Source organism: Carassius auratus, unplaced genomic scaffold, assembly GCF_003368295.1.
Source record: "Carassius auratus strain Wakin unplaced genomic scaffold, ASM336829v1 scaf_tig00214077, whole genome shotgun sequence".
In the NCBI taxonomy this organism is placed as follows: domain Eukaryota; kingdom Metazoa; phylum Chordata; class Actinopteri; order Cypriniformes; family Cyprinidae; genus Carassius; species Carassius auratus.
Window position 1 is genome coordinate 1,252,429 of NW_020527513.1, and position 27,922 is coordinate 1,280,350.

General features: G+C 36.2%; 1 protein-coding gene across 3 annotated transcripts in view; it reads right to left on the reverse strand.

Annotated features, from left to right (window-relative positions):
- LOC113091098 (LIM domain-binding protein 2-like) overlaps positions 1-27,922 on the reverse strand; it is a 48,770-nt gene that overhangs the window by 9,486 nt on the left and 11,362 nt on the right. For all 3 annotated transcript variants that reach the window (XM_026256531.1, XM_026256533.1, XM_026256530.1), the window contains exons 2-6: positions 26,213-26,315; positions 9,273-9,445; positions 5,001-5,123; positions 3,019-3,102; positions 1,182-1,305 (exon numbers count right to left, since the gene is read on the reverse strand). In XM_026256531.1, the coding sequence (XP_026112316.1) occupies positions 1,182-1,305; positions 3,019-3,102; positions 5,001-5,123; positions 9,273-9,445; positions 26,213-26,315 (607 nt within the window). The remainder of the gene's footprint in view (positions 1-1,181; positions 1,306-3,018; positions 3,103-5,000; positions 5,124-9,272; positions 9,446-26,212; positions 26,316-27,922) is intronic.

The window sequence follows — 27,922 nt, forward strand, 5'->3', positions numbered from 1 at the left end:
TTGGTCAAACTGCTTTGGATGTTTTAAGCAATATTAAAATCCTGGCCAGAACGTCTTCTGTATGAACAACGCTTATGGTCACCCTATCTAAAGACAAGGTTAAATCATTAATGTTGATTCATTTGACCCCCTGAGGACATCAAAAGCTTGAGAAATCCACTGTCAAATTCCTATTGATGTAATCTACCAAATGTGTTGTATTTAAGAGATTTTAGAAAGGAAAAAAGAGAAGCCTACAGAATGCAGTTAGAAGCTACTAAAAGATACTGGTGCAAAAAATGCCCCTGTATGAGTTTCTATCTCATATTTATACTGTATATTGTTGAGCAAAGTGCTGTTTTGTCCAAAATAGCAAAGTGCAAATGTGATATTGATTTTAAATTGGAAGAACAAATGAGAGAGAGCCAATTATTTAATTCTTGAATGAATCAGCCGTTTGAAAGAATCAAATGAATGAATGAATGACTCAATTACTTATTCATTAAGACTTAAAATGTAATTACATTTAATTAGTGCCACCTATGGGCAGTTCTTATTTAGAGAATCATAAAAAAAAATCATATTAACAAATTAATAAAAAATCTGAAAATTAATTAAATAAATAATTCATATTAATAAACAAAACTACTTACAAAGATAGTTCATAAAAAATTAATAAAAAAAGAAAAGTTTCGATTTTGAAAGCTACTTTTTGTAATAACTATTTCATAATTTCATGCATAATTTCATAATTTCATAACATTGCTAATTATAATTTAATTCATAATTAGCAATGTTATGCTAATTTGGCTTTAATTTATCTTCTGTGGGTAATTTCTTAATGTGCCATTAATTAGCGATTAATTATGCCACTTTGTATATATATATATATATATATATATATGTGTGTGTGTGTGTGTGTGTGTGTGTGTGTTTGTTTGTTTTTTAGTTTGACTTAAGTGACCAAATACATTTTGGGGTCACTGTACAATTTGCAGGATATCTGTCTTAGGCCACATAATAGTGTAAAACCAAAGAATTCACACTTGTTTTCCCTGACAGGTCCCACCAAAGAGCTGAATTAGAGCATATTTCCCCAAAGACCATGACGTCAAACACACACATCTTTAAAGATCTGATAGAGCACAAATTGCTGGCGTTAGGAGCATCTTGTAATACAGAGGATGGTGATTTGCTGTTACCTGGAGGGGCCACCATTCTTTGCCACTTCTGGAACAGACAGGTCTTTAGACAGTCTCTCGGGCTGAGGTTGTAGGTCTTGTGTCGGGACATTAGCTCTTGCATCGGCTCCAGAATGACACACAACTAAAAGAAACACACAAAAGAAATGTCATGATTTACTGTCAGTTTAACCATTTTAAACATTTAACAATAAAATGCTAAATCACAGCGGGTGTCTGAATTTCACACAGATTCACACACACAAATCATTTCCCATTGACAGGATCGTATCCCAATTATTCTGTGTTCTCTAACTTCCACAGGTCAAGGGAAACAATTTCTGGATCCGGGCACACAGAGCAGGGCTATTTCTAGTCTGAATGCGAGGAAACCTACAAGCTTCCTTGTCCATCTCTCCAGACAGTGGTCTTGTTGCCTCCAAGAACAGGAAACAGGGTCTGTGTGGATTTACTGATAAACGCAATGCGATTTAAAAAACTTTTTTTTTTAACTTTTTTTTTAATTCAGGTTTTTTTTTATTATGAGGTTTCTTTAGAGGTATTTTTAAAGCACACCAAAGTAAGGACTGAGAGTAATTACACCAGTGAGAGGAAAAATGATCCTGTTTACAGGAATTACAGTGTGCTGCTAAAATCCCTGAGGTTGACCCCTCAATTGAGTCAGTCAAAAAATTATGAATATTTTTTAAGAGCCCACTAAGTGTATGGTTTACATTTCTTTTTAAAGCTGCAGTAGGTAACTTTTGTAAAAATATATTCATTAATTGCCACATTGTGCTGCTGAAATATATAATGTACAAAAACCCTCTGTCCAGTCCAACAGTATAAAAACAGGTGCAGATTTGGATGAGGGCACACAGACTTGCTGTTACAAGAGCACTGTCTAATCCAAATTTAATTCACAATTCGGCTTAGGCTGCGCCACTGCATTTTAACTCTGCATTTATAAGCAAAACTGTGCGTTTAATGCGTGGAACAACAATGAAGAAAGACACACACAGTGAGAGAAAAACGGTTCTTCCGAAAACCTTGAAAGAGACCTTTTTTTCTCGATTTTCCAAGCAGCTCGCTATAAACAAGTTTGCTGAGCTCGAGCTCAGCGCAGAGAGAGACCCACAATGCCGCACCTCAACCGGGAACGCTCATTAATGTTATGCTTATTTTCTCGATCCAATTCATTTTCTCTCCCTCTCTTGTTCTCAGATTTGCAAAACAGAGCTGTCACTCATACTGAAATGACGATAATAAACAAAGCCGCCATGAAGCTGGCTAATAAATTCTGAGCATTTTAAACACATACACTTTTAGACACTTTTTAGTCGCATATAAATTTACAAAATGTACAAATACATACAAAGTTTAATTTTTTTTCAATATATATGTACAGTCTAAGAAATAACAGTAACATACAAAAAGTAAGTTGCTATGTTTTTGTTTGAACATGGTATCAGAATAATATCATGGGTTTTTAGATATATATACCCTTATATAGAGCAGGGGATCTCACTTTCTGACTTTAATGCACCCCCCCCCCCCCCCCCCATTGTCTAACACAATATTCAAAGTTCCTACCAATATTATATATAAAATGCTTTCATATTGAAGCGAGAAAAAAATGAAATATGATTTTAGTTACATATTGTTTTCAGCACTTAAAATATCAATAATAATTTTTAAATATAAAAGTCATCCTGCAGCACCCTGGTTGAAACCTGCTGATATTTAGGATACCAAAATACCATGGTGTATTTTATGATACCAACAACACACCACGATATCTACACATTACTTTTTTGTAAGAGAAATTGAACAAATGAACTATTTTTGTTCTGCCTACCCTGAGGTAGTTAAGGGTGAAGTTGGTCAGTCCCATGCGGGTGATGTTTTTCGAGAGCTGCTCCAGGACTTGAGGGTCTTGTGCCTGCAGGTGAACAAAAAGGAATCTTATAACCTTATACAACCCCCCCCCCCCCACAAAACCAAAGCACGTTACTGACCAAAAGCAACACATACAGTATGATGCTTGTTCTTCATTCCTTTTTTATAAAACCCTGGATGTGACAAGAGTGATTCAATTGGCGAAGTCAGGGATTTTTTTTTTTTTTTAATAATATCTGAGGGGGATCTCAATGTCTATGGTAGTTGTGGCACTGGATGAGATGCTGTTTGTGTGCTGGAGAGAATCCAGTGATGCAATTTATTTGAATCACTATGATTACACTGAATACATTTCTGATTCAGATTTGGGACATTGAATCAGGAGTGTGCTAAAGCTGCTAATTAATATTGATTGACTAAATGACTATTGACTAAAATGTTTATAGTGCTTTTCATTATGAATTACAAACTAAAGCTGTTTGTGAACTTACTAGGTTTAACTTACTGTGTTAAGCAGTGTGAGTGTCCTCACATAGCAATGACTTTGACCAATCATAGAGCTCCTGCAGGGTATAGAGCATGTGAAGCGTGGTTGCTCACTTTGCTCATATTCTCATTAGCTTTGATCAGATGAGTTTGACTCAATTTCTGTGCAACTTTACCCTTGTGTAAGAGAATGAGACGATCAAACATGCTGCAGTAACTTTTCCACTATCCCTGTCAAAAATCTTTCGAAGCCCTTTTTCCCTCGTTCACTCTAGTCTAGTGTCTATCCCTCTCCACCTAAAAACAGGACCCCAAAGGTCCCAATTTAAGAGCATGCAAATATCTCAAGATGCTGAAAACAAACTTTCTAAAACTACTCTTTTTATGAATTTACAAGGAGAAGAAATTAGTTAACACTTGAATTTGGTTTAAAGCTCAATATATTGGGCTCAAAAAACAGTTAGTCATTAAATGCTGAATTTTATGTGGAGAAAATTTAAAAATTGCTTTATTTCCTTCCTCACAGTATGTCAGCTGTATTCATTACTCACTATAAATTACTAATTTGACATTTTGATTGTACATTTTTATTTTTAAATCAAAGACAGCTTTTATGTCTATGAATAAACTGGTTGTAAAAATAATGTCTTCACTTATGCCATATGTAAAAAAATTAAAATAAATAAAGTAAGAATAATTATTTTATAATGATATACTGATATTATAATGACATACTGGCTAAACTGGATGTCCCACTCTATTTCTGACCAACTTCAGAAAAAAGTATAAATGGATTCTAAACTTTTGCTTTGACACATACAGCGACTATGATAGTGTCTGCTGTCTGGATGATATCCAAAATATACAATTATTCAGAATAAGTTGGACATTAGTACAAAAAAAACAATGTACACTTACTACCATGAAAAAGTTTAGGGTCAGTAGGACTTGTTTTCTACAAAAATATTATGCAGCACAACTGTTTTCAACATTGATAATAATAAGAAATGTTAACTGAGCAGAAAATCAGTATATTAGAATGATTTCTAAAGGATCACGTGACACTGAACTGGAGTAATGGTTGATAAAAATTCAGCTTTGCTATCGCAGAAATATAATTTGGAATATTTTAAAGTAGAAAACAATTATTTTAGTAACTGTTATATGTTTCATATTATTACTGTTTTGACAGTACTTTTATTAAAAAATAACACAGCCTCACTGAGCACTGAACAGATTTCTTTCAAAAACATTAAAATGTCTTACCATTCCCTAAATTCTTTAAGGCTTTCTCACTTTTTTAAACATACGCTCATTATGTGAGAAATTTAAAACAGTAAAACTAAGCATTATAAAATGAATAGCCTTGTAAAGGAACTGATAAACTGCACACACACCTCCAACCAAACCATGTGATATCAGAGCTCAAGGATGGAGTGATGATATCAAACTCACATGCATGGCGAGAATGCTCCGTGGGATAAGTTCCCGATACTGTCTGATGTTGAAGTGCCATGTCTTGATTCTCATCAGATCATCGAAGGCGAACTCCAGAATCAACCGGCCCTCTGTACACACCTGAGAATGCAAACATTTAGAAACCTATAATGTATTTAAAGACTACGGTCATTAAAGACTATGTCTCTTTGTCATCAAGAAGAAACAAGATTAGTCAAAAAATGCAAACTCAGAGACTGACAGAATGCATCACTTTAACGCAGGTGATATTTTTCAGATATTATGAGTAGTTGGGCTTTTCAAACCAGATGAAAAGATGTTTATGTTGTATACCTGAACTGAAGGGCAAAATCTTGAGACAAGCTTACACAAACACAAAACAACAAAATGCTGAATACATGCTGAGGTCATTAAACATTAGTAATTACAGAAAAAACGAAGAAAAAAAAAAGGATGAGAAAAACATTTTGCTGAATTTAGTGCTGCGCTACTCGTAGCCCCAATGTTCTGTTGCTGGGGCAACCAGAGGATGAGGAGGAGGAGGTGGGAGGGAGGGAGGGAGAATATGGGGGGGAGGGGGGCGTCAGCTGATTAGTTGGCATGGCAACGGCAAAGATGTAATCCCGCCAGAGCCACTCTAATCAATGCCCTCAGCACAGATGGTCTGTGGAGGATCAACAAGAAAAGATTCTGGCGGGAGTGCACAGCGCCATCACATGACCACACTTTCACATTCTATCGCTCACTCTCCCCAGTTTTTTTCATCTTCTGTATGCTTCTGCTGCTCTCCGAATCTGTTTTTGTTTGTCTCATTCTTTCTCCACCTCTCCTTCTTTTTGTCTGTCTTTCCATCCTTCATTCAGCACTATCTCTCAACATTGTAGCATGCTGAGGAAAAAGCTAAGTGAAAATGAAAGCCTCTGTATTTCCCTTTCCGTCTGTACTATACTGCAGTGTCTAATAGTGGATATACTATTCTGTTGTTGTTTTTCTTCCATGACCATGTCATTTCCACCTCATCTGAAATCATCATTTACTTTCTGAAGGAAATTAGGGGGAGTTGTGGCCTAATGGTTAGATAGTTTGACTTCTAACTGTAAGGTTGTGGGTTTGAGTCACTAACTCAACACATTATTGTATGTGGGATATTGACACTCCTACAAAAACACACACATTACAATGGCTTTTTTGTGAAATAGAAAAGATAAAGAAATATGTGCACAAAGGTAAAAATAAAAATGAGAAAGTCCTCTGTCAGAATTTTTAACTCTTGTGTTGTCCTCTGGCTATATATGCTTTCCAATGGAAGGTTCATGAGATGGACCTTTGAGCCATTTTAGAGAACTATATAATACGTTTTGACTGATGATGTGAAAATCACAGACAAATGTACATAATAATGTGTATGAATACAGTTTTTCCTCGATTGCTTAGACACAATAAGCAGGCTTTTGAGCTAAAATTTCAGAAAATGTTCCATTTCGCTGAACTATAAACACTATTCCCCTGCTTTACCACATGAGTTAGATTTGGTGAACTCTTCTACACACAAATCCCTACATTTCTCAGTGCTTGCGCCATGTGGTCATTTAGAAAGCACTAGCATTCAATATTGTTCACTCAAGTCAGCATGGCTTGAGCTCAATTAGCACACAGATACCCACGTGGAAACACTAAGAGTCAAAATGTATCACACACCAGTCAGAACCTTCAATAGTTAGATAAAAATCCCCCAGTCAGTTAATTCAGTTTTGGAACAATGGATCCAGAGAGACATTATTGAATAGGTCGAGGACACCAGAGAGGAGGAAGAGGATGAGCAAGAACAATAAGCAGTGGAGGAAGAGGTGAAGGAAGAGAAAGAGGAGGAGTAAGAAAAGGAGGATGATGGGCAAGTAGACAAGAAGTCTCAGATGAAATTTGTGCCACAAGCTGAACATGTCCTTGTTTGTTTTTGGTCTTTGTAGTATTGTTTTGAATTTATCTCACTAGTGTGTAAGACTATGTTGCAGTGTGTGTGTTTTTCTGGGCTTGTGTATGATGTCTGAGGGCAAAGTTTGTTTTTCCAGCAAGAGTGAATGGTTTTGAGTGTAGAGCTTAATTTTGACGTGAACATAGGTTGTTTGGGGAATTGGGTGAGAAGTTATGGATTTGTGTTTACTGTTTTGAGAATATGAGGAATAGTTTCAAGAAATGTGTTTAAGCAATCGAGAAAAACTGTAAGCAATCGCAACTTGTAGAGAAGATCAAAACTTTTTATGATGTGCACAAGTGACTAAATTAAGTGGAGGTTGAAAATGTAGCTTTGAGAATTTAATTTCTGATTTGAGAAATGCATCAAAGCCACTGAGAAAAACTGTAAGCTGACTTTGGCACTTTATCCGTCGAAGCTTCTGATTGGTGTGTGATAAATTTTGACTCCTAGTGTTTCCACTTGGGTAATTGTGTGCTAATTGAGCTCAAACTGTGCAGACTTGAGTGAACAATATTGAATGCTATGGGATTTGTGGGTAGAGTTTTGCAGTAACAGTTCACCAAATCTGAATCCTGTGGTAAATCAGGGGAATAGTGTATATAGTTCAGCAAAATGGGTGTGCTTTTTGAAAAATGGTGTTATGGTTTTGAAATTTTAGTGCAAAAGCCTGGTTGTAGTGTTTTAGCAATTGAGAAAAACTGTAACATTTTATTTAGGTTCTCAGTTTTAAACATTGGTAATTTTATAATTTTGTTATTTCATGGATTGTGATTGTTAGTCTGGCTGTGGGATGGGGTAAAACTAAATCTACAGATAAAAGTCATTGGAAAAGTGCCCAAAAATAATTAAATAATGCATGGTAAAATAAAATAATAAAATTAAAAACATAAAATGCATACAACAAAACAAAATAACATTAACAGTTCACAAGAAAATGTGTACCTTCATATAAAAAATGAAAAAGGGCAAATACGTTAATTTTGATTAAACCAATCAAACAAACAACACTTGGGACATAAAAGTGCCTGAAGATGAAAATAACCAAATATATGAATGAAATTTTCTCCAGTTGTGCAAATATGCAGATGACTGCAAAATATCTGCTATTATGTTTTTGACAATTTGCTCTGAATACAGCACTTGATTAATAAAGTACAGCTGTGATTTTGTAATCAGTTGCTCAAAGACTAGTGGGTCTTAGTTCCTCTGTAAAGATAAGTAAACAGGCTCTTGTATGGATTAGAGTGGATTAATCCATTTTAGTGTGTGAAAATAATCCAAAATGCTTGATGGACAAGGTGGAAACATAACTGCTGATAAGTGGTTTAACCCTCTGATGCATGATGTCCACTACAGCTGACAGATCCTTAAAAGCTATTCGCAACCAGCGAGGGTGTGATGTTACATCCAAACCACCATGGGCCAATGGCCTTTGAACCTGTCTCATAATTCTCCAATATGACTGTCCTCTTTATATGTCATTGTATTTTTTTATTATTACTATTTATGACAGCGAGAATTCAATCTGTAAAAGTGGTGAAGCATCAAGTAGCTCTATTTTATATTCCAGAAGGCATAAACCCTCACTCTAATAGAAATACAACAGTTATAATGTCAAATGGAAGTGACCTTTATAGATCAATTGCAAACTGCATATATAATAATAAAACAGATACACATAGAAAATGACCATGGCTTGTAATTTTGTCTCCACCTTTCAAATGCAGTGAAATGTTTGTGTTATGCTGGGATTGGTGTCCTTGTTTAGTGCATTCTGACTGTAATGCTGAAATAAAATCTCACTGACGTGCTTCTATTATTATATATTTTTTTTACTTTGACAAAGAAACTAATCAAAAACTGAAGTACACGACAACACACAGAGTAATAGATTCATAAAGAGCTTTCTCAGCTGAGTCCAAAGCTGCCTGAAATATGTCACAAGGATCCCTAACGACCTCCATCAGTAAACACACAGAATAATGGCTGTGATTAAAGCAATACATTATCACGCCTGCCATGTTTGTTTGTTCTATTAGACAGTTTATGAGGTTTATCAAAGGGGAATGTAAGAACTGAATGAAACAGATAACTGTGTCATTTCTCCTGCTCTTTGAGGTTATGACAATGAGCAAAAAAGCACAAGGAGAACAAAGAATGCATGTTTTGTTGACAAACAGAGAAACTAAGTGTATCACCACCTTATCATCTATTAATTCATTTCAAAATATTGTGCCTGTTTAGAACATGGTGTCACACACACACACACACACACACACACACTCCCTCTTTACCTTAGTAAACATGGGCTTGCCATGTTGTGTGACCATGGTGCACTGATCGCAGTCTACAGTGATGCAGGAGTTTTGGAAGGACTCTTTGGAGTGTTTCAGGATGTAGTAGAGGTCTGACACGCCACCCTCAAATACCGTACTGAAGTAACGAGGGATGAGCGTCCGGCCAATTGCTGAGGAGGAAAGCAAGATGTTATTTACATTGCATTGCATTTTGTTGAATGTATTCCTAAAATGACTCGGAATGTTTCCACATCTCTTAAATTCTCACTGTTTGTTACGCTACATTATTAACAAATAAGACTGGTGTCCTACATTCAAGCAAGTTCTTGCAACTTCTGAGATACAGTCATGTATGAATTAAAAATGTACAAAAGCTGTTCCTGCATTGCCTCAAATGGTGTCACAATGCATCAGCACTGACAGAGTAAGACTGTGAATTTGTAATATTGTTATATATTAGCCTAACTGATATGAAATATGATAATTTGTTTTTGCAAACTGTGTTTACAGTAACCTGCCTGAGGTCTTACAAAAAGTTGAGTTGGAATACTTATTCTTCCCTGCAGCTGGAGATAATTATGCAACTTTTTTTTTCAGTTGTTGTTTAACAATGAACAAAGACAGAGCCCCTGTCTGGATGTGTGGCCTCAGGTTTATCTGCACTGTTTGATTTCTTTTGTTTTCTTGTATTGTTGCTTCACTACAAAAAACTATAGAACCCATTAAATACATACTGCAACAAATATTTTTCTTTATCAGTGTTTGTGTCAAGGGGTCTAATAAAAATGCAAATAATAATAAAAAAATATAGTGTAAAATAGCATAAGATTTATATCTTGAATATATCTTAATGTAAGTTCTTTTTAAACAAGCATAAAGCATTAACATAGATCTCACTAAATTCAGATCGAGAAAAAAAAAGAGTAAAAATTAATGTATTATTACCATTCAAAAGTTAGTTGTTTTTAATTATTTTTTTTATGATTTTGAAGTCTCATCAAATCTGAAATTATTTAATAAAAATACAGTAAAAACAGTAATATATTTTAACATGTAATTTGTTCCTGTGCTTCAAAGCGGAATTTTCAGCAGTCATTACTCTAGTCTTCAGTTTCACTTGATCAGAAATCATTCTAATATGCTAATTTTCTCTTGAAAACATATGCTGCTTAATATTTTTTTGAAACTGTAATACAATGTAAAAGCCTTATTCTGATTTAAAAGTATTAGTTTCTCTTTCACTGAAAAATAAAAACTTGCCGACCCCCAGATTTTGAAAAGAAGTATATATATATATTATAAAAATGTATTGTCTGGTTCAGCCATTGAAAAGCTTTACAACATATTTAAATCTGCATCTAGCTGGGCATCTTTGGCCAAGAAAGTAGCAGACACGCCCACGGAAACAACTTTTTGCTTTTTGCGAGTGCTCTTGCAGTGTTAACTTATTTTAATATTGAAACTGAACGGACGAGCAGCCTTATCCAGCTTAGCGTCTGATTTCAGGCAGAAATAATCCATCTTACAGTCAAACTCCCCTTTGAGAGAAATTATGTTTGTGCCACCAGCCCTGAGGGAGAGGAATGGGGGTGGTGGAGGAAAAGAGAGAGAGAACTTCATTTACCCAGCTTCCCTTAAGACAGCCGCCTCTGCCGCCAACGGTTAAAACTGCACGGACAGAAGGAGAAAATGAAACAGCTGCAAACACAGCCTGTTTCTTAAATTGGCTAAAGTCTGGCATGACTAAATCAACACATAAATACTTGGCAGGGGGGAGAGAGTGAGAAAAACTGGGAGAATAGGAGAGAGCGGAGGGAGAGAGAACCCTAGCTTGAGTGAATAAATGAAGGTCTCCCTAGTGGTTAAGACACAGAATGAGCCGACGACAGGAGCTGACTGTTAATGAGTGCGTGTGAGAGACAGAACAGTAGAGCAGTTTGAAAGAACAGTGAAAATAAATATGAAATACCCATGAATGAAAGAACAGCCCAGAATGCAGGTAAATAAAGTGCTACAGGGAAGGACGAATGTGAGAGAGATACAAAGTGAAAGGCTGACAGGCAGGGTGACAGCGAGGGGTGTCATGCTGAAGGGAGATGTTGTTACTGAGGGCACACCTGACTGCCTGCTAAAGTTCTTGAGCACTGTGGCAGAGCGGCCCCTATGCCTAACCATGGGGCATAAAATCACAGACACACTTGCACACACCAAAATATGAGACGAGTGTGTGTGTGTGTGTGTGGTACCAGGGTAGGTTGAACACACAAGAAGCTCTATAATACTAAGAGAAAGCTATCGGTTTGCAATCACATTCCTCTAAATAGTTGCCGATCAGCTGGCGCTCCAGAAATATGGGAGCTCAGTTCTGGGCACAGAACTGTTTTTTGAGCCAATCACCTAAGCTGTAAATGCCATGTAACTAATCAATAGGAAAATGAGACGAGATAAAAATTGCAAACAAAGTCCTGCTGGGACGTAGATTTCTCTTTGCTGCCTGTAGAGGGAGCACTTCAAACAACCTTTCTTTAAAATAAAAGTTAGCCTCAGCAGGATTCCGACAATAACCCACATGCTTTTGTGAATCTTTTTATTGTCTGAGCATGTGTAGCTCTTTCTGGTGTTGTGAGTGGACTCCAGACTGACTGGCCCATCTACAGAAGCGAGCGCTCCAGAGGCGGGATTAACCAGTCACTTGTTTCAGCGAACATGTCGTACAACATATGCCTCTCAAGTAATGTGTACCCAAACACGCAATTTACAAATAATTAACGCTGTGTTAATTAGGCACATTAATTCACACTGAGCATAGGCTCCAGGACAGATGCCAACACTCGCAGCCAAAAAGACAAGATAGGAGTTCAGTTTCAAGTGGCTAAGCAGACGGAGAGGAGAGTTTGAGAGGGACAGAGAGAAAAGAGAGTCAGTCAAAGACAAGGTTATGCAGCAAGACAAACAAAACATGAGTAAATGAAGACAAACAAAAGTGATTTGGCATGCAAAAGCTCCTTAAATGTCAATTTTTTTGGTTGAAAAATTCAGTGGTCTTGCTGCATTCATTCAGATTATTTTCAGAACCTACTGAATCAGATCTTGTTAATGAATCACTGTTCAGAAAAAAGGCTCAAAATGAATCCGACTGATCCAGGTCTTGAATTCTCTTATGAATTCACTGACTCTGGTTGCATTGGTTAACAGCTCACTGGAAAGGAGGATTAATGCAGCACACAACCCATATGTATGACTTAACACCAAACAATATGGTAACAATATGGTAATATACAATACAGCTCACCATCCAAATAACAGCATTCCTACAGTAAAGCATGGATGTGGTATTATGGGGGTTTCTCTGCCTTTGAGGTCCACTGCCTCAAAAAGTAAACAGCGAGGCAACTCACTGTGGCTGGCTCTCCACAGGTGAGATCCCATAAAAAAAACAGGTGAATATTTCTAGGACTGAGAAAATGCTGAAAAGAACTGCAACAGCAGCATCATTAATTGTGCTTCAGCATTGCACCCACTTTTTTAAAGTCACACTGTGACTTTCCGAACAGTGGGCCAAAAAATGCACAATCCCGCCTGCTGTGTGTGAGAAAAACTTTATTTCCACCATAACAAATAACTTGTTATTTATAAAGCGTGCCGTAAGAACTTATGAGGTTGTACCAACAAGCGTGTAAGCGAGTAAAAATGTAGAAAGGGTGTCAGAGCACAGAGCAACAGTGAACTGACTGACGTCAAGAAGCATGCGAGATTTTCATTTGGCGCGAGACATTCACAGTCAGGGTTCCAAAAAGAATGTGGTTTAAAAAAAGGATAAAAAAAGAGAAGAACAGCTCTCACCCTGCACTTCCATGTCAGTAATTATCTCTCTGGGGACAATCGCTCCATTCCAAACAACAGCCCACACTTACATTCTCTCTCTCTCTCTCTTTCATTCTCTCTTTCACACACACAAATTCTAAGCCTAAAATGCAGAAGCAGCTCCCATGACTCTGTGTTTTATCCTCTCTGGTGGGACAACACTGAGGATGAATGTGTGGATTATGAATAGATAATGATTAGGTACCGGTTCAAATAGAGATGTGGGAATACAAAGTCTGCCCCTCTCAGAGAAAGACTTGACGAGGTGGAACTGGCATCATATATACCAGAGAGATGATTTGTCAAAGGATTGCTTCTGCTATGGAGCTGAATGCTTGCTAGTTTCCAGTTCAAGCAAACGTTAACCTCTGTTCGAAATAATTCTGTTGTTTGCATTATGCAATTCAAAATGTTGTCAAAAATATGCAAGTAATAAATCAATATGAAAATAAACAACAACAACAACAACAACAACATAATAGCAGTCTTTCTATAGTGTCTATATTACCAAGTATGAACTTAATTCAGAAATAAAGCATGTTTTTAGACAACCTTAGCAAATGCCACTTTTGCGCTTCACACCTCACCCAACTCAAAGATCACAAACACGGCTCTTACAGGTCTATAAAAGTCAAGGCATGTCTCAACAGGTAAAAGTAGACTACTTTGAATAAAATGTCCTACACATTAGAATTACTTTGACCTTGAAATGTAACTTACCTGTGGAGAAAAAAGTTTCCTAAAAATACTCAGCGGCAAGTGTTTTTAATACTTATAAAAAAATAAGAAGTCTTGAGCACCAATTCAGCACATTAAATCATTTCTGAAGGTTCATTAAAGGATCATTAAAAACAATAATGGCTGTTGAAATAAATGACTTTCAAAAATATTACTCTTTTTCATACTTTTTTTCAGTATTTTCAATAAAAAAAAATGCATCCTAGTGCAACATAATTTAATTATTTCAAAAAAGAAACCTAATGTTTATATTCAACTTAAAAAAAGAAATGTATTCAATAGTGTGTGTGTGTGTGTGTGTGTGTGTGTGTGTATGTATATATATATATATATATATATATATATATATATATATATATATATATATATATATATACATACACGTATATATGAAATTTCACTTGTATTGGTTACATCGACTGACATTTTGTTACGACAACCATAAAAATGTCCACATAAACATTACAGTAAATAAATTGCCAGAATGCAAATAAGTTATTAGCAATATGGAATTAAGTCGTGGAATCAAGTTAGTCAGGTATAAACATTGTGGATACCTAAAGTATAGTCTAGCAATTGGTTGTATATAAGCTAATACAAATCTGGTACCATCACCGTGATAAAAGAACTAAGAAATAAGTCAAGAAACAGTTAAAAATGCACATAAATGTACATACACACAACCAGGGTACTAGTATGGAATTCAGTGCCCAGAATATGAAATATTAATCTTTCATAAAACTTTAATTCAATCCCCTTTTCTTTCTTCCTTCCTTTCTCCCTATCCCTCAAACATCCGTCAAAGAGCATTGATCTCAGAGAATAAAATATTGTGGGTGAAAACAAGAGATAACATGAAAATATGACATCTACATGGTTGATACGGCGAACAAGGATTATGGTTATGCACAAAATGTCTGTCCGGAGTACATGGACACTCAAACCCTTGTGTTGGTCTTCCTGCTGGTGAGTCTGAAAGCTTTCTTCAAGTCATACTGACAACTTTTATGATACGTTTTTTGTGCTTTATGATTGTTTTTGTCTTTTTGGAGCTTGGCAGACTCAATATAACAAGAGCTGTGTAACAATTCTTTTTGTGTTCCATTGAAACACATCAGAGTGTTTGGGTTTGAAATGACATGAGAGTTGACCCAGTTTACATTTTTGGGTAAACTGCTCCTGAGAAAACTCTAGGTCACCGCTCAAAATTAGTTTTTGTTATTTTTGAGGTCACAGTGTCTGAAATGATCTGTGCTACAGTGACTGATTAGAAAACAGATCCAGCAGATAAAAAGAAAGAATTGCGCTGCGATTATGATACACCACAGAGAATATTCTGACTCATCACATCTCGGTCTCATTGATGCGGAGGATGGGAGAGAGCGAGAGAGGGAGGTTGTCTGATAGATTCCGAGTTCTCCCCTCTCCAGCAGTAATCCCCGAAGACATCCGCACCAAAACGAGACACAGGCGAACAGCTCCACTCACCCACAACCACCCTCACAACACGCTTGGCCTCACACAACTGCCTCTGTGTGTGTGTCTCAATGTGTGCTGTGCTTCTCCCATGAGTCCTGATCCACACATCCCCCTTTCCCCATTCATAATTCAGGAGAGGCTGGCTTGGCCCACTCTCCCTCCCAGCTCCACCGCATGCTCATGGGGCAAATACTTCCTCAAGGGCTCCCGGACGAATGCCACCACAACTGAATCGACCAGTATGATTTCCCATCATCTTCCAGATTTGATTTATTTAAATGTCTATCCTCCATTGACATGAAAACAGTGACTCGATAAGAGAGAGAGATGGAGTCTCACTTTCAGTATGCATATATGTGCTGCAAAGTTTTCGTCACATTTAACCCCATTAAAGTCCAAAAAAATCTGATTTCAGATCTGCAAAAACAAGGCATTTTGGTTCAGTTGCTGATATTTTAACGGCCAAAAGTAACATGAAATTCTGATAGCTTGTAATCGATAAGATCTTTATAACTGTATAGCAGACCACTAACAAAAAAATGCATATACACTCCTGTATATCCCAATAATATTTCTTAGTAAGGTAATATTTAAATGCTTAGATTTATGTTGTCTGTGCTCTGCAGTGGTGTCAAAAGTATTGGCATTCATTACTCAAGTAGAAGTATAGATACTAGGGTTTAAAAAGACTTTTGTAGAAGTTGAAGTATCAACTCAAGCTTTTTACTCAAGTAAAAGTGTAAAAGTACTGGTTTAAAAAACTACTTAAAGTATAAAAGTAAAAGTAATGTAAGGGAAAAAATGCCATTAAGAACAAAAGCTTGGGCCGTGCCACAGGGGCCTATTATGCACTACCCCACCTCCTCAAAAAATAAATTTTTCTAAAGGCCATAATGACTATAATGTTATATTAAAATGTTCATGTTGAAAAATTTGGCATGCACTAGGCTACCTGTTTCAGCCGCATATATGCCCATTGAAAATGAACGCATTATAGTACAATGCAAATATATTAAAGAGCTAGAGATATGATGACTAGTTGCCTATAAGTATTGTTATGGTTATATTGTTATCGAGTTACAAAGTTGGTAAAGCCTAGTTATCACAACATTGTCAATCGCGTCATCAATCGCAAACAATAATTTATTAAAACGTCTCGCTACAGCAACTACCTACAGTAACTTAATTTGTGGAGGAGGAAGAGAAAGCACCCATTTGGTAAATGAGCCAGTGAGAAATAATAACGTTTAAGTAGGGTCCAGTGCCTTTTCAATACTTTTAAAAGGTAGCGGCGCCTAAACGGTGCCTGAACCGATACTTTAAAAAAAAGAACCTCAAAAAAAAAAACTATGGATAACTTTAAAGAACATTACAAATATTTAAAATAAATCCATCGATTTCACCTTGGATGCTCTCATTTCCCAAGTTGTGCTTCCCTTAATCTAAGGCATATAAATGTATTTCACAATCTGGGTCAATATTTAATACAAAACCACACATAATATTTCTACTGTATATCTGTCACTCACTCTGATATTTAGTTAAGATGAGTGCTGTCTGTCACTGTCTTTAATCAGTTCTGTGAATTACTGTATGCTCATTGTTTATAAAGTAGCAACAATGTCTTTTTTAAAATACAGTACTGTGCAAAAGTCTTATGGCAAAGAAAAAATTGTATTTTCACCCCAAAAAAAGGGCTTTAAGCCAGTTATTGATATCTTTTGCTGTATTGTGTCCGTAGGAAATATCAGTTTGCCATTAATTTTAATAATAATCTAGTGCGATTTTGAATGCACAAGCAGGCTGACAATGGCAAAATGAATGTTTGGAAATATAAACTGATATTTTATACTGACACACTTCAGCAAAATATATAAATAGCCGAACACCATTCTTTTAAGTGAAAATACTAACGTGCCTAAGACTTTTTCACAGTAGCTAGTGTATGTATAAAGTACGTATGAATAAGTGTAATTAAAGTATGTGTTCGTTCATATGTGTTAAGGGCTAGATTTTCGCTGGAGGAAACGGCTGTGGTGTGAATGAGCGGTGACAAGCGAAAACTTTACAGTAGATGAGAAAGCGACTGCTTCTTCGTGACCTTTTGTAAACTGTATTTATGACAAAGAACTGCACAGATACGGATATTCTAACAATCTATCGATAAACACACACCTTGTGTCCTCTGTCTCTGTTTGAGCTCACGCTGCTCCTCCGCGGTCTGCGCCTCTGCGGATTGAAGAGCGCGCTGAAAGACGGGAGGAGACCGGTCTGACGCTGGTTTCATATGAAATTTAAGCGGACTGACTTTGAGGCCATAGTAAACCGGTTCCATACCCAACCCTACTTTTAAGAAATATATTTTTTGATGAACCCAAAACTGGCTATGTCCTTGCTGGAGTGTGATGTCATGTGGATGGATTTGTGTCATGTGCAGGTGCGATGGATCGCGTACAGACCAATAGGATGTCGGAATGGTATCTGTTTATACTTCTCATCCAACCACAATCAAATTCACTCCATCTGGATGGCGCGATTTATCTGGATACGTTTTTCTTTTTTAGAATGATGACAAGCCGGAATGAAAACAAGCCAAAATTAAATAGCAGTAACGAAGCTATTTTTAAAATGTAAGGAGTAGAAAGTACAGATACTTGCGTGAAAATGTAAGGAGTAAAAGTAAAAAGTCGGCTGAAAAATAATTACTCAAGTAAAGTATAGATACCCAAAATTTCTACTTAAGTAAATACTTCGTTACTTGACACCTCTGGTGCTCTGTAGTTTGTTTTTTTAGGGGTATGGTTCAGTGGTTGACATCTAAGCATGACTGATATGTGGACAAACAAACATCCACCAAAAGCCTACTTTTGATAAGTTTTAACAAGATTTTCCCAAAAAAGATGTATGGAAATAAATTTGTTGCTTCAGTCCACTTATTGTCAATTTAAAATATAACTAACAGTATAAATGTTATTCTTAAATTTACATTATAAAAATCATTGAAGATTTCATAACAAAAATACATGATTACCATGACCTGAAGGGCAATATTCTAAGAAAAATATTAAAAGGCCTTTTACTTGCTAAAAAGGTCAATCATAAAACACAATGCATTTAGTAGATAGTGTAAAACTGTTTTTTTTCCAGCAAATGTAGCAAATTTTGAATTTTTGATCAAGTCTATAATTTAGAGACCTTAGAAATTTGTTTATCAAATATGAGACTTTACAGGTTTTAATGCTAGAGTTAATATCCTTCATTATTAGTAACCATATCGCAACATTTTGGCATCTTACATTTGAAAACAATAAACATTGGATATTTGAAGGCCATTTCACAGGAAATGTCATGTGGAAAAAAAAGGAAAATAAGTTATCCCATTCTTTACGGACCCACATGTCATTCTAAATATGTATGAAGTTCCTTTTTCCGTGAACACAAAACATATTTTGAAAAATGTTTCCCATTCAAGTCAATGTGTGGTCCAAAAAAGAAGAAGCTGTACCCCACTGACTGTTATAGTATGGCCAAAAACAGTAAAAAAGTTTAAATACATACAGTATACTACAGTATACATCCATATAGTGGTTTTCTAGATAACTCTTTCCAGATAATTAAAAGCTCTCTAAGGAATATAAAAAGTTCTCCTACACCATCATGCTGTAATCCCAACCTTTCTGTTCCTACCGGAGTCATTACTTGATCTAAATCAAACTCTCCATCAAGAATTCCCTGTGTCAGAAACATCTCCTAAGTTTCTGTCACACCACAAGACTCTTGAAGCCTGTATCATTGTCGCTGTCAGAATTCAGTGCAACATTTAAGCCTCGTTTAAGCCTCTGCTGGGCTCAAGATGCCTGTAGATATGGCCTTGTCTCCGCCGCTGATATAGAGGATGTGGGAAGTCTTATTCTAAGAGGTAATTCCTCCCTTTGTGCCACGATCAATCCAACACCTCCCTCCCATTCCTCTTGAGTGAATTATGCAGTGGGAGGTGAGGGGAGGTTTCCTGCCGGGTTTGTTTAAATAACCTCCTGCTTTACTGCTGTGTGCACCTGACGCCGGGCTTATAAGAAACAACGTCTCACAGGTAGAAAAGAAGATAGAATGGCTAAATGAAGATGGGACTGGCAGAGAAGCACAAGATAATTGATTATATATGAACTTAATATACACTTCTGTTCAAAAGTTCAGGTCAGCAAGATTTTTTTTAATAATCTTTACATTTTTTTTTTTACACTTTTATTCAGAAAAGATCCATGACCAAAAGTGACAATTAAGGCATATATAATGTTACGAAAGGTTCTGATTTCAAATGCGGTTTTCAATATTTATAATAAGTAGAAATGTTACTTTTACTTTCAAAATGATATCATGTGACACTGAAGACTGGAATAATAGCAGTTGAAAATTTACAGGAATAAACTGCATTCTAAAATATATATAAAAAAATATGCAACAATTATTTTAAATTGTAATATTTTTGTACAGTATTACTGTTTTTACTGTATATTGTTTATACTGTTAGTAATTAAATGCAGCAGTGGTTGACATCTTTTGAAATCATTTTAAAAAGTCTACACAGTACAGTAGTGTATGTCTGAGAGAATACATATATATACATATATATATATATATATATGGGTGTGTGATAGTCACAGTTCCATTTGCTTTTACTGGTTTTTTAAATCAAACAGAGTTTAAAAAACAAGAAAAAACCCTAACAACACCAAAACTAGTTTGAATGATATTAACTACCAACTTTGAATGAAATAATGAACATTAAAAATATTTTGAAATGTTTCAGTCAATGGGGACAAAAGGAATTTTGGGAAATCATCAGAAAACACAAAAAAAGGGGGAGACAGGAGTGAATGAAAAGGAAAAAGAGATGCTGGAGGTTGACCTGAGTCTGTGGAGGGGAAAGAGAGATACATAAACATTTAATATCCTGATGGCACGCATATATATTCTCCGTCCATTAGTTTTACATTAGTCCATTATAAAAGAGCCCAGCCCAATGCATGCATTATCAATATAGCTAGCTATGTGTCTCTGCGAGACTTTGTGTACGTCTACAAACTACGTGCCAAAGCTTCCTTTCCATACGGTCTCTGAGCATATAAGAGGACAGCGCCTTTCGTTCATTATGCATGGGCCATGTTGACTTTCTGGAAGGTTCTGGGCTCAAAAGTGCACCAGGCTCCTCATAACTCCTCATTTTTTCATGAATCTGTATTTACCAAATCTACCATGCAGTATGACTGCATTTCTGCCCCAATTCCTGGATAAAAAACACACACAAACACACACACACACACACACACATTTGTTTTTGTGTAAAGTGGGAACATCCCATAGGCGTAATGGTTTTTATACTGTACAAACTGTATATTCTATCGCCCTACACCAACCCTACACCTAAACCTAACCCTCACAGGAAACTTTGTGCATTTTTACTTTCTCAAAAAAACAACAACCTTATTTTGTATGATTTATAAGCATTTTGAAAAATGGGGACATGGGTTATGTCCTCATAAGTCACCCTCTCGTTGTAATACCTGTGTCATACCCATGTCATTATACAGAGTTGTGTCCTGATATGTCACAAAACAAGAGCACACACACACACACACACATCCACAGGCACAACAATAACAATGACCTGCTCTTTTTAGCGAGCTTTAATGGACACAGTAAACACTCAACCTGTTACCTGATGACACAATCGACCATTTTTCAGGGACGTACACTTTCTGTGCATACCTTGCACGGCTGCACATCTGGCACACGCTGAAACATGCTCTTGCATGCACACACACAGGTCTGATGCTGATCCGGAGGTGAGTTAAGACAGACAGTGTAGTCGATATTGTTTTGTTATTGAATAAGGTGCTTGAGAGAGAGTGAGAGAAAGAGAGAGAGAGAGAGAGAGAGAGAGAAGACAGCAGGAAGAGCAGAGAAAGACTCATCCTATCACACAGCTGTTCTCTTTTCCTTCTGCCCACACATACACACAAATGCTCGGAAACAGTGCCATTAGACCTACACACATTTTCATTCAGGGCACAGACGCATTTAACATCTCTCAGTAATCTTAGAGGTATCAATCTACAGATCTGCAGATACAGCATATGAGAGCGCTCATACAAACACACAGAGACCATCTCGAGGTTGTTTTGAAACTTGGGCTGTCAGTCTTTGAGACCCGTGTCTTTGCCAGCACCGGACTGCAGCTGAGCCTGCTCAACCCCCCATACTGTCAATCACATCTCGCTCTGTCTCTCTTTGCTGTTTTCCCTCACAAGTCATCTTAAACAATAGACTCTCCACCAACAGAAATGTGTGAGAGGCTTATGTAATCTAGGACTGCCAACTGATTAAAATGTTTCATTAACTTAACTGTATGCTAATAAATCAAATTAATAGCATATTCAATATGCATCAATATAATCAACAAAAAGAATCATTATTTGCTGATGAAATCCCCCACGTTAAGATAATTCAAAGACTTTACTCTGGCAGTGAAAAACATTGTTGCTTTTTTAAAATCATGTGTGAATGGTTCATAGCTCATTCAGGGCTGTTTTCATTTAAGCTGCGTTCACCCTAAACTTTCAAACCAAGCTGCTGCCTGTTGGTCAACATGGAAAATGCAAATCTGATGTGAAATCTAAATGGAGGAATCTTTCCCTCATACAAAATTCTTGATTGCGTGAACTCCTAAAGACTGGATTTTGCATGCAATTCACTGATCTCTTCAAAATACCACCTTTGCTGAGAACTATCAGTAAAAAAATAAAATATAAATATAAATACACAAACAACAAGTGTAAACACCGAAAGTTGCCCTGGTTTTTACTAATCAAATCTACATTAACAGCAATGATGGGAAATTATGCAAAATACATGATATTCAGAAATGACAATTTACAAAATCAACATCAAGTCACAAATACCGAATAACTGTTTATTAACATGACATGTTACCCCCCAAAAATGAAAAGATATTTTAAAGAAAAGTAAATACATACCTTACATCATTACTAGGCATAGTCCACCCATCAAATAACAACTGTACACTTATTTTGTAGCAGGCACAAACACCATAAAGCCTTTAATTCTTACTCTGGGAGCAATATTTTTTAATTTTCTTCATTACTATTATTGTGTAGCATTAAGGTAGCTATTAGCTACAAACCATACTCAAAACAACCACTGACAGCATGCTAAAAAGCAGCCTACTATTGTGGTACAGGTGCACCATGGTATATTCATATATGTCATACTGTAAATGTTACATTATTAAGGTACTGTGAATTCTAAAAAATGCTTGGTTGTTTCAACCCAACTTTTGGTCAAATATGGACTAATCCAACTTTTGGGTAAATAATTTAATGTAAAAATTTAACCCAACGGTTTAGGTTAGTCCATATTTGACCGAAAGTTGGGTTGAAACAACCCAGCATTTTTGTTAGCATGTACCATAGAATTGACATTGTACATATCAAATAATATCATAGTGCCATGTACTAGTTTTTTTCAATAACTGCTAGTGTTTTTTACTGTTTGCTGCCAAGTGCTTATACAGTACCTGTTCACAATCTTTACATTCAGTTATTTATTGTAATAAAGACCGCCTTCTTCTCTTGTACATGACTAAAATTATTTGAAGGTTTGTTTCAATGACTGTATCCACTTAATCTAGCGCTCTCTTGCTATCGGTGTCATGTCACTGTTTCACAGAGTGAGAAATTGGCTGAAATGGTTCAGTCTGTGTGTGAGCTTTTTGAATTATTCAGACTCAATCACAAAACAGGTTGACCAATTAATTTAAAGGAACGGACTCAAACGAGTCAATTGGGCATTGCTCATTCCGGACTGCATTTCCCCAAAGCATTAATCCATTCAGCTTTCATGCAGTAGCGGTGCCTTTTTAGAAATCTGCCAGAATGCAAAGAAGATTATTAAGATTCTCAGGTCTGTAATCAGTAATCTCTGTGAAATTTTACTAGAGCTTTTAAGTAGTTTGGTTCAATTTGAACCTGGTTAATGAACCTATCATCCTCAGGTGTTTGGCTTGCACAGACACTTATGCCATTCTAATAAAAAAAACTGCGACTAAAAACAAAACAGATTCCAACTGTCTTCCAAATCTGCTAATAAATTTGTCTTAGGTTTGTTTGTTATTGTCTGATGAAGTGTTGCGGTTCAGTGGTGGAAGTTTTCTCGGGTTTCACAGTTGCAGGGGCATTGCATCACGCTTTGAAACTCTCCCCGCCTCAACCCAAAACAAGAACTGTGTTTTATTTCAGATATTAATTATTCCCAAGCTAATAATTTCCAAGAGGAGAGATGTGAAGAAAATACTGAACTTAAGCACTTCACAGTATTTAAAGAATCAGCTACAAAAATATGTTAGTGTATGTAAGTCCTGTGATCAGGTTTGGGTGCTGCAGATCAATGAGCTAAAATGTTTATTCGAAAGGTTCCTGTCTTCAGGTGGTTAGGGTGGTACATGCAAAACTAATGTTATTAAGCTAACCTAATATACATTAAAATAGCATTTTGTGTAAAATATTGCATTAACTTTTTATAGATGTATTATTTATAAAATACTTTATTTTTTAAAAATCTCTGTTTAAAATAGAATTATCGTAGTATTTAACAAATAGATATGCAATATAGAGATATAGATATAGAGAAACATACAATTGAGAAACTTATCTTTTATCACTTCAGGAGACTAGAATAGAAGACTAGAAGGATAAGACAGAACTGAGCTTCAGTCCTGAAGAGTGGAGAAGGGAAAAGAAAGAAATAGAAATGAGACGGAGAAAGTGAGGCCATTTGAACTAATGCATTTCAATAATCCATCCATTATCTATCCATCCACAATGGCACTGCGGTGAAATAACGCCCACATCTTATGCAATATATGTTGGTGAATATAAGTGCAAAGTCTTTGTCTCTTAAACTTCAATGCTTCTTGTTTTTATGCTTGTAAGGGATATTTTAGATATGTTCGGAGATAGTGTGAGATTTTTCAGTACTGAAGTTTTTATTATTAACTATGAAGAGAGTTTTTAAGTTTAATCATGTTAAGCCTTTAACTGAATTTATTCAGCTATACCCATTTAAAATTTAACAACCATTAGGAGCCTTTCTTTAAAGCAGTTATTGTAAAGGTTTATTTGCAGTAATGACTGGCCACTGACTGTATATTATCCAGTGTACTAGGCTACTTACCAAATAAATAAATAACTGTACATATTGATTTAAGATTAAACCATTTTATTAGTTTACTGACAGATTATTAAAAAACTTCATCTAAGGTTATCTAGGACAAACTAAATAAATTCTACAGGTTAGTGGATGTAATACAAATCATCTGACCACAGAATCAAGTATTCCAGAGAGTGCATTTAAAATGCAACACTGGATGTGTGCGATATGACCTTATTTTGAATAAAGAATTCATAAACAGGTAAATACATTAAATCAGGACATGCTATGCAAAAAGGCGGATTAGACTATCTTTGATCTGATGTCTTGAAATGTAAAGCAGAGGAATGAGTTACTCAATGGAACCTGAACAGTGATTACTGTAAACATGTCATACAAAGACAAGCAAGGATAAAACAAGCATACTGATGTGAGGCTGTACCCATGCAGAAAATCCTTAATGATGCTTGGTAGAGTGAGGATTGAGAAATGTATAAAAGGCCCGAGCAAATGCAGTATGCAGTGCTTGTGTTTGTGTGTGTGGGACATTGATGGAGTGAGGTTGTATGTTTGTGGCTGAAACTAAGAGGAGTCATTTCTGAAGACTAAAGATGAGCTGTCACAAGAGACGGACTGAACTCCCTCCTCAATCGATACAGGGATTGGGTCCCTATGTGCCTCCAGAGCCGACGCAAGCTTTGGGGTTTTAAATTGTGTATGTGAGAATTAAAAAAAAATTACATGCTGCTATGTAGAATTAACATACAAAAAACCATTTGAAACTTTAAAGGTTAAATGACAAATTAAACATGCTAGTGTATGGATTTTACATCTTTGTTCAATTAAAACTATCCAAACTTCACAAAATGAAGCAAATAAACTGCCATGTTTTGAAAAGAGGCGAAAGCAGAGGTTATTGTAATGCTGCCCACAGTCTAATGCCATATTCAGTTTGCATAATAAAAGTATATATTTCTGATTCTGTCAGCACTACAAAGACCCCCAGGAAGGAAGGGGGCTTCAGTGAATGTTTGACTCACACATTCTTGCAACAGGCAGACTGTTCTGCATGACTAACCAAAAGCAGAGGACTCAATAAGAACAGACAACACAGCTTAAATAATCAGAGGGAAAGATAGGAAAGGTGTGCAGAAAAAAAAGAAATAAATAGAAAGGCTAGCAGGGCTATTGCACATGAAGCCAAAACTACATTAGGGAGCTCACTGCAAACAATTACTCTCTCGTGCTTTTTAAGGTGTTTAGACAAATTCTGGTAGAGCTGTAGATAAAATAGTTCACAAATATGAACCTTTCAAGTCAGTTTACCAATTACAACACTTTCTTACTCTAGTTCTCTACAGTGACATGCAAGGCCATTAACCACAGTGTTGTTTTTATGTGATGTTTAGGGAACTTGTTTCCTGAAGACCAATAAAAGTCGATAAGATCTGCAACTGGCGGATTTAGTTGATTCAAAGTTCTCTACAGATTGTTATGGATCATTACCATCTACTGTACATTTTTAGACTCAATAGACACAATCTACTATCAGCCTGTTTTTATCTGGCACCAGCATCGAGCAAATTTGTAGACAAGTAAACACTGGCACAAGATAAAAGCATAAATCTTACTGTATCTTTTTGGTCCATCCTCCAGGCAGAAGGCTATGGTCAATGTAGCATCCTCCTCAAAGAACTCTGTAGCAAACGCATCCCACCAAAGACTATCACTCTCCTGGGGAAGAAGGAGAGTCACAGTTAATTAATAGGAGTTAATTATATTGTGTGATATGCTTCGTCATTCTTACAAGTCTATTTAATAGGAGTTAAAATTAGAAAAAAATATTTAGTGTATAGCTCCACTCATTTTTGTGATTAATAAAACTTCTATTCAGATGTTTGTTATTAATGCTTTTATTCAGTGAGGATGCATTAAATTGATTAAAAGTGACAGTAAAGACATTTAGAATGTTACAAAACATTACAGTTTCAAATAAATGCTGTTCTTTTGAACATGATAAGAATCCTGAAGAAAATAAGTTTCTACAAAAATATTAAGCAGAACAACCGTTTTCAACATTGCTAATAATAAGATATGTTTCTTGAGCAGCACATCACATATACACAAACACAATCAATTTCTGTATATAGTTTTTTCTTTTAATAAACAGAATCTGTGAGTCATCTCTTGGGGTTATTTTCAAAAGCTCAATGTTAACATTAATGCAGTCAATCATCCACTGACATGTACCTGACATGTGTGCTTTCTGAAGTACCATTTATAATTAATAAACACAAAATCCTATAACCCGAACCCAGAGAGCATCAGTTTAGAACCTACTTTCCCTAATGTCTTGCTCTTTTCTCCTAAAGGCTCATTTTGAGACCATTCTACGATCTAGCATATAAATTTCATGAGCTCAGTGCTTATAAATGCAAGTTTTTCTTAATTAAATATTAAAGGTTATGCAGAGAGCACCGGTGCACTGTTATTAAAAGTCGACAATAACAACTAAATTAATTTTAAATAATGTACAGCCAGGGCACCTAGATCCTTCAAATCCACCACTAATGGGAAGATTCACTAATTGAGTTGAATTAAATTAAGGCCACTCCATCAGATGGCATACTAGTTGCAAACATACTCAGCGTGTGTAAAATTAGACTCCGCTGCAATCCTGTGATTGACAGAGCTCTGATTCTAACAGACGTCGTTAAGGCCAGTGTTGCCATCTAGACGATGTTGCCTGGTGACAGATCACAAGCCCTCTCAGATGTTTACAATTAGGGCTGTCGACTTCAGGCAGCATCACGTCGTACAGTGGCCGACCCTGGAGACCTTTAGTCCCACATCCCGTATTCGAGAAGCACTGTTTTCCAGTGTGGAGGAAGCGGTCTCGTCTGCTCCATGTTTTTGGAGTGAGACAGTGCCCTATTTCAACCTGCCATTTTAGTCACTGTAAGTGAGTGATCTGTTTTGACAACAGTGATTGTTTTTCCATTCAATAAGGCAGGAGGATGATGTTGTCCAACACATCTGGTTAATAGCACAGCACTATCACCCATGCCACATATTTCTGGCTAACACTCTTTCCCTTGCTTTCTGCCTGTGTGTTGTGAATGAGTGAATGTGTGTTTGTGTATGTGATTAAACCTTGTAGTCACACTCAGCAGGATGCCTGATTTCATCAGATAATCCTCCTTTCTTAATTTTACCCCCCCCCCCATCTTGGTCTCTTGTGGGTTGGCTAAGTACTAAGGTTAAAACAACCTTCGTAATCTTCGTAATGACTAGGACTTGGTATTGACACAGATTTCACAATTCAATAATGTTCCAGTTCA